General features: G+C 42.0%; 1 protein-coding gene across 1 annotated transcript; it reads right to left on the reverse strand.

Moving 5' to 3' along the window:
* Positions 1-646: 646 nt before the first annotated feature.
* On the reverse strand, positions 647-3,086 carry LOC311142680 (uncharacterized protein). Its single transcript, XM_084178334.1, has 3 exons — positions 1,895-3,086; positions 1,344-1,763; positions 647-911 (listed from the first exon to the last, which is right to left on the reverse strand). Exons 1-3 carry the CDS (start codon positions 1,991-1,993, stop codon positions 882-884), a joined length of 549 nt encoding a protein of 182 aa, XP_084034460.1. The 5' UTR covers positions 1,994-3,086; the 3' UTR covers positions 647-881.
* Positions 3,087-7,598: the final 4,512 nt, after the last annotated feature.

The following is a 7,598-nucleotide window of genomic DNA, read 5'->3' on the forward strand; positions in this document are numbered from 1 at the left end:
GAATAAATTGAGATTTTCTGTCACTGACCTACACACAACACCCCATAATGTCAAAGTGGAATTATGTTTTTAGAAATGTTTAGAAAGCTATAAAAAATGAAAAGCTGAAATGTCTTGAGTCAATATGTATTCAACCCATTTGTTATGGCAAGCCTAAATAAGTTCAGGAGTAAAAATATGCTTAACAACTCACATAATAAGTTGCAATAATAGTGTTTGACATGATTTTTGAATGAACACGGCCCTCCCCCTTCCTACTGCTCATTCAGTAACAACCTGCCTGCTCACTGCCTGGTAGTCAGCAGCAGGTCACAGTGAAAAATATGTTTTGTTTGAAGAAATGCCATGTTTACCCCCCGCGACATCGTTTTCAAAGTAGCCCAAATGTTAGCAAAACTGCGGACATGGCAACCCTGCACTGAAGCATCTGCTCGTTGCATGGTAACAATAGTCTCTCTGCCTGGTTGGGTTTCTGGTGAGCAAACCAACTATTTTGTGCACTACTGCCACCTACAGTGGGATCCAGTGCAGGACAGCAGAATATAAAACACCCACTGGTACATAACATGTCATGTAATGTCACTACAATAATTGTTCCCTTGCTGTAATTAATGAAGAACAAAAAAACAGTCTGACACAAATAATTGCAATTTCAAAAGCTTTATTGAAAATGCATATTTCAAACATTTTTTGTAGTTTTTTTATTTTAAAGAATAGTGCATGTCTCAAAATATTAGAACGAGACCAATATGTGTATTTTTCTAAACATAGTTCCTGTGTCTGAAATTAAGTTTCTGTGTGTATTGGAGGAGTAAGCAATACTCAAAATATCTGTGTGTGTGTGTGTTGTAGTAGTAGATGGCCATTATTTATTCAAACATCTAAGTTTGGGCAGCAGCCACTGGAGAAACCTGTCAATCAAACAGGACAATAAATAGTAGTTTTCACTTACACATCAGATAGCTGCTCTTTCTCTGCTACCTCATTCTATTTCTATAATTCTCTACCTCATTCTATTTCTATAAATCTCAAAAATGCCCTTGTTATGTTCTACTTCTCCTTCTTCTATTTCCTCACCTCTTCCTCAGACTCTTATTTTCCTCTTTCTTGTCCTCCTTACTTTCTCCAACATTTTCCACCTGCTTCATGTTACTAGCCTGCTCTTGCTTCACTCGCTTTTTTGCCTTGCCCTTTTTCCTTTTGACCTTCCCTTCCTGAATATTTTGGACAAGGAGATAAAGTAATATAAGCTTATGGCTATTTTCTACTCTTGAGCTACGATATCTAGAGTTATGATATACTGTAGGACATATGGCCAATATCCCCTTCCTGTTTCCTCTCACCTGTGGGTACACTCCTGTCATTTTCTGCGCCATTTCCTGGAGCAGCTTCCTGCTGTTCTCACTCAGGTTGGTGATGGGGGCCAGGCGAGGGCTTCCTGTATTGGTGATGGGGGCCAGGCAAGGGCTTTCTGTATTTCCTCTCACCTGTGGGGCCACTCCTGACATTTTCTGGAGCAGCTTCCTACCGTTCTCGCTCAGGTTGGTGATTGGGGCCAGGCGAGGGCTGTGGTGGTATGGTAAGTACTCCACAGCAGGCGGAGCAACAATGACAGGGACAGGGCTGGGAGGAGTCAGAGGCTTTGGGACATCCTCTGGAGAGGGCAGGGCCCGTAGGGCTTCAGCCAGGGTCCAGGGTGCTGAGGTCACAAGAGGAGAAAGGCAAGTCTGGCCAGGCACAGGACCAGAGACTTTCCCTGGGCTCTGTAATACCAGAAACAACAAACAAACTGTCAGGACAGTGCTATGTTATACACAATCTCTAGATATACTGTATAACTAATCTATAAATACATTAGATACATGACTACACTCAATAAGTAAGAGTAACTTACAAAGCGCTGGACTTCATACTTCTTTTTTTCAAGCTTGAGGAGCCTGTTCTTGGCTATGCTGGTCTTCATTTCTGCCATGCTCTCTACCATTTCGGCCATCTCTCCAGTGCATTTCTTGAAAGCCACTTTCAACCTTTCCAAGTCATTCAGCCAACTGTCCAGGTCTACTGCCTCAAGATCTCATTTTGCTGCAGTTTCTCTTCATCACTTGGATCAGTGCCCTCAACTCCTCGCCCCTCCTCCCATTGTCTTCCCTATTCACATCTTCATCCCTCAGTCTTTCATCCTTCCTCCTCCCCATCCACTTCTCAATCCAGGCTCTGAAGCATCCCTCATTCTTCTTCTGCCTCTCTTGGTTGATGTCCAGACCGTCATTGACCGTCTTCAGGCCTTCCTCCAGGTCAAGCTCTATGGAGGCCAGGTTTTCTTTAATTCTCCTCAGGCTCTCCTCATTGGTGTTGGTCCACTGTGTCTTCTTGTCCAGCTGCTGCCTGCAGGGCCGGACAGAAGGGACCACCTCCATCTGGCGTGACACCTTCTTCAGGGCACTCACAGAGGCAGGGAGAGGGATGTTGGGTTTGGCCACAATAATATGTACAGACATCGGGTCAAACAATTGAGATGTGACACACACTAGTGATGCGCGGGTTGACTCATAACCAGAAGTCCTGCGGTTATATCCACAGGGCGGGGGATTTAGGGTCATGAAATATTGTTGAATAAACAGAAAACAATACATTAAAAAATCCATAAATGTATAATTATTGTGCAAGTTATATCTATAGGCTATTTGGCATTAGTGTGTAAGCCTAAACTTTAGGGCATAACTTGACGCGCGCCAGATAGACTACACACCAATCACCAAACGCTTTAATTCAATAAGAGAAAAGCTACGAAATGGAAAGTTGAAAATAAAGAAGGGACGGCCAGAAAAGTAATGTTTGGAAAATATTTGGTGAAGTGTTAAAAGAGGATGATGGCAGTGCCTATGTTATGTTTGATGATTGTGAGGCACTATAGAAATTCGACAGTCACAAGAGGGGGATTCAAATAGGCCTATGGCACGTCAAGGGAACAAACAGCCTACTGTTCAGATGGGTTAGATGGAAACTGAAATCTGGACACTGACTGTAGATCTTTAACCTCTCACAGTCTTAATATTAACTCCTGCAGAATTAAGCATTTCTTGCAGTAAAATGATAGGCTACACCAAATGTAGGCTTTATTTTGACTCGGGAACAGCAGTGGAGAAATATGATTTCTTTCAGCATCTTGAGGGAATGCAAATGCGCAGCTAGGGACTGCTTTATCAGCATCATAAAAGCTGATAATATTTCAACCACATAAAATGTGCATCCAAGCCAAACTGAAATCTTATCAGAAACATGTCTGGTCGTTTTCAACCCGTCAAACTGATGTCATTTGGAAATTTTGCACAGAAAATGTTTCCCTTTTGATCTTAAGTTATTGCATTTTCTTCTTGATCCCTAAAAGTTTTTGGTTTATTTAGTCTTCTATCTAATTATAGACAAGTTGACTAACAAATAGCCTACCAAAATGTTGGAAATTATAAGCAGAAACATATCCAAACTAGGCACAAAAAAATCCTGCACCCCCTGCTAAGAAATCGTTCTGACGGTGTTCTATATTTGCGGGTTAGGGTCAGGTGCGGGCCTCAGATTTTCACTTTATCACATATAGTCGGGCGGTTGCGGATGGGTTATTAGCAATTGCGGGTGGGTTCGGTTGAACAAACAGCTGACCCGCGCACCACTAACACACACACACACACACACACACACACACGTAAGAGCCTACCAGTCGAGGGTCCTTCAGTGAAGCCCCTTTTCTCAGTGGTTCCTTTGAAGGCCCTGGACTGTCCTCAGCAGAGGCATCATTGCCATTATCACACTGTGTGTCAGAGAGCTAGTTGGTCATAGTCCATTCTCCACATTCAGTCAAAGAGTTACTCAAATACATGCTGCAGAACATACCAGAAAGTCTGACTCATCGAAGGAGTGGAGAGAAAGATCGTCGTCCTCTACTATATCCCTCACTTTAAGCCTTGTCACCTTTCCATCCTCCTCATCCTTCACTTTCAGCAGTGGTGTCCTCCTTTCATGATCCTCATCATCAGACTGGGTATCAGAGTCAACTAGTCAGAGACTATTCTCCTTACAGTGATGTCACTCAACAAAGACATGGTGTACAACTGTCTTACCTCAGATTCACAGTCAGTGAAGGAGTAGATAGAGATGTCATCAGAGTTGGAGAATGAGATCACCCCATCATCATTTCTATCCATCAGCCGAGTCACCCTTCCAGACTGAGGAGACAGACAAAGGCATGTACTTAGGGCAGCCATAGAATACACTGGCATTGACTGTCAAGAAAATGTTGAATATTTAGGCAATCCAACATAGTTGTACAAGTAGTGAGTAATTTATGGGTAATTGAAAATGCAAGTGTATTGAAATGCAATAAATGCAACTCCCATAACATTAGGGATGGGGCTAAAGACTTTCCATACTGTAGGATTCTTTAGCATTTCTCTGTTCAAATATTTTTTTATTGAACACACACAAGAATGGTGTATAGGTATGAAAGACATGTGTACAGTTCTTATCTAAACATAAGAGAACAGACATGAACAACAAGACCCAGAGTTCTGGACACAAAACAAATATTACAAAACACGACATACAGAACAGGGACAGGTAGAAAGAAAAAGGGTATATGTAACCCCCCCCCTATTCCACCCTATTCCCCTCCCGACTGCTCGAGTGTCAGGGCCAGCACACGCTGCCCAAAGGTAGATTACAATATGACAATTGAGAGTGCGTTAAAAAGTACAAATTCACAGCACCGACTGGTCCAGGTAAGAGAGGAAAGGCTGCCAGATTTGATCAAATGTTGATAATTTATTGTTCAGAATATATCTAATTCTTTCTAAGTGTACAGTTTTTGCCACTTCGCTGAGCCATAATTTGGTAGAGGGCGCTTCCCTCCTTTTCCAAAACAACAAGATTAATTTTTTTGCCGAAATGAGACTGTAAGAGATGAGTTGTTTTTGGGAGTTGGTTAATCCGTTTAGGGAATCGGACACTCCCAGGATTATCAGAAGCGGGTCTGGGTCTATTGAAGTCTCCAGAACTTCAGAGAGGACCCCAAATATTCCACACCAATAACCATACAGACTAGAGCATAGGGCAAAGCAGTGGAGTAGTGTACCCTGCTCAGCCTGACATTTATCACACATAGGGGATGTATCAGGAAATATCCTATGCAGTTTAGTTTTGGAGTAGTGTAATCTGTGTAATACCTTAAATTGTATGAGACGATGTCTGGAGTTAATGGAGCAGGTGTGGATATACTCCAAGCTATCCTCCCAGTCTGCCACCGAAATATCAGTCCCTAGTTCTTCCTCCCATTTTGCCTTAATGGCATCTGTAGAGGGTGCGCTAACAGATTGAAAAGCGTCATATAGACGAGATATCAGTTTGTCTGAGGTGGGGCATATTTTTATGCATCCGTCAAACATGGAAGGTTTAGCATTCTCAAATGTTGGGAGGTGTTTTCTAACATAGTCTCTAATTTGTAGGTATCTGAAAAAGTTACTTCTGGGAAGGTTATAAGTTTCCCTCAGCGCTTCAAAGGAAGCAAAGGTCCCTCCTATATATAAATCCCCTATGGTACTTATCCCCAACTCTCCCCATCGCTCAAAGGTGTTATCAAGGTTAGAGGGGGCAAAGGAGGGATTCCTGGCAACAGGGAGCATGAATGATATTGGTCTAAGCTCAAAGTGGACTTTAATTTGCTTCCAGATTCGGACTGTGCTATGTATAATAGGATTGTTATGGTAAAGTGACATCTCCAGATTAACAGGTGACAAAATCACGGCACCAATAGAGAAGGGATGACACTCCTCCCGCTCCATGTTAAGCCAGCTGGATGGCGGGGTTGCGTCATCCAGCAAAAACGTAACAGCGCGGAGGTTAGCGGCCCAATAGTAAAATATAAAATTTGGGAGAGACAATCCTCCTTCCATCTTGGATTTACATAGGTGTTTTATACCTATCCTGTGTGTTTTATAATCCCAGATGAAAGGATTGATAATAGAGTCCAGTTGTTTATGAAATGATTTAGGTATGAATACTGGGATGTTCTGGTATAGGTAGAGCAGTTGTGGGAGGAAGACCATTTTAATGGCATTAATTCTACCGAGCAGAGAAATTGGGAGAGTTCTCCAAAACTGTTTGTTTGCCTTGAGATTTTGCATCAGAGAAGGGAAATTCTCTTTAAATAGTAAGGAGTATTGTTTGGTAACTACAATTCCAAGGTAGATACATTTTTCTGAAGATAACTTAACTGGAAGATGTTCTAGCCAGGAGGTGTTTTGCAACCGTATGGGCATTAATTCCCTCTTGTTCCAATTTATTCTATATCCCGAGAAGGTACCAAACAAATTAATCACCTCAAGAATAGCTGGAATACTAGCGTGGGGTTCTGTTACATAGAGGAGAATATCATCTGCGTATAGGGAAATCTTATTTAGAGTATCTTTAGTATTATAGCCGTGTATTGCTGAATGAGATCTGATCGCTTGAGCGAGAGGTTCAATAATTAGGGCGAAGAGCATAGGCGACAGCGCACAACCCTACCTTGTCCCTCTGTGGAGGTTAAATCGGGGCGACATTGATTGGTTAGTGAGTATTCTCGCACAGGGGTTCCTATATAAAAGCTGGATCCAATTTATGAACCCATCTCCAATATTAAATGTCTGTAGGACCTTGAATAGATAGGGCCACTCAACTTGGTCAAAGGCCTTTTCGGCGTCAAGAGATATAACGGCAAGGTCCACGTTAGGTAACCTCTGAGAATACATAATGTGAAGAGGCGCCTGAGATTGAAGAATGAGTTTCTATTAGGGATAAAGCCGGTCTGGTCCGAATGGACCAATTTGCCAATTAAAGTGCTAAGCCTGTTAGCCAGAGTTTTTGCTAAAATCTTTTGGTCTGTATTAAGGAGGGATATTGGTCTGTATGACCCTACCTCTTCCGGATCTTTACCCTTCTTATGTATAACTGTAATAAACGCCTCATCCAAAGTAGATGGGAGAGCTCCATCCTCATTGGCCCGAACCAACATTTTGTGCAGGTAGGGAGATAGCATGTTGCTGAATGTTTTATAGAATTCACCAGGGTATCCATCTGGGCCCGGGGTCTTGCCACTCTTTAGAGATTTAATTGTTTCTCTAATTTCTTCAAGAGATATTTCCTTATTCAGGAAGTTAGAGTCTTCCTGGTTCAGGGCAGGAAGATTACAGTCCTCCAAAAAGTTATGCATAATTAAGGGATTAGGATCCGCTTTAGATGTATATAGAGTCTCATAAAACTGACGGAATCTGTCATTGATGTCTTTGGGGGAGGAGAGTAATTCCCCAGATGCAGATTTAACTTTGTGAATCATTCGGTCACTCACGTTTTTTCGAAGTTGTCTGGCGAGTAATTTGTGTGGTTTGTCACCAAACTCAAAATATTTTTGCTTGGCATAGAGAAAAGATTTAGCAATTTTAGCCGAGAGGATCTGATTGTATTAAAATTTTAAAGACATAATTTGTTTATGTTTCTCCATAGATGGATGTCTAGCATTCTCCCTATCCAGTAAGTGAATTTGTCCCTCCAGTTCTACCAATTTTTTTCTG

The sequence above is a fragment of the Coregonus lavaretus genome (assembly GCF_964263955.1).
Source record: "Coregonus lavaretus genome assembly, chromosome: 15".
Lineage (NCBI taxonomy): Eukaryota > Metazoa > Chordata > Actinopteri > Salmoniformes > Salmonidae > Coregonus > Coregonus lavaretus.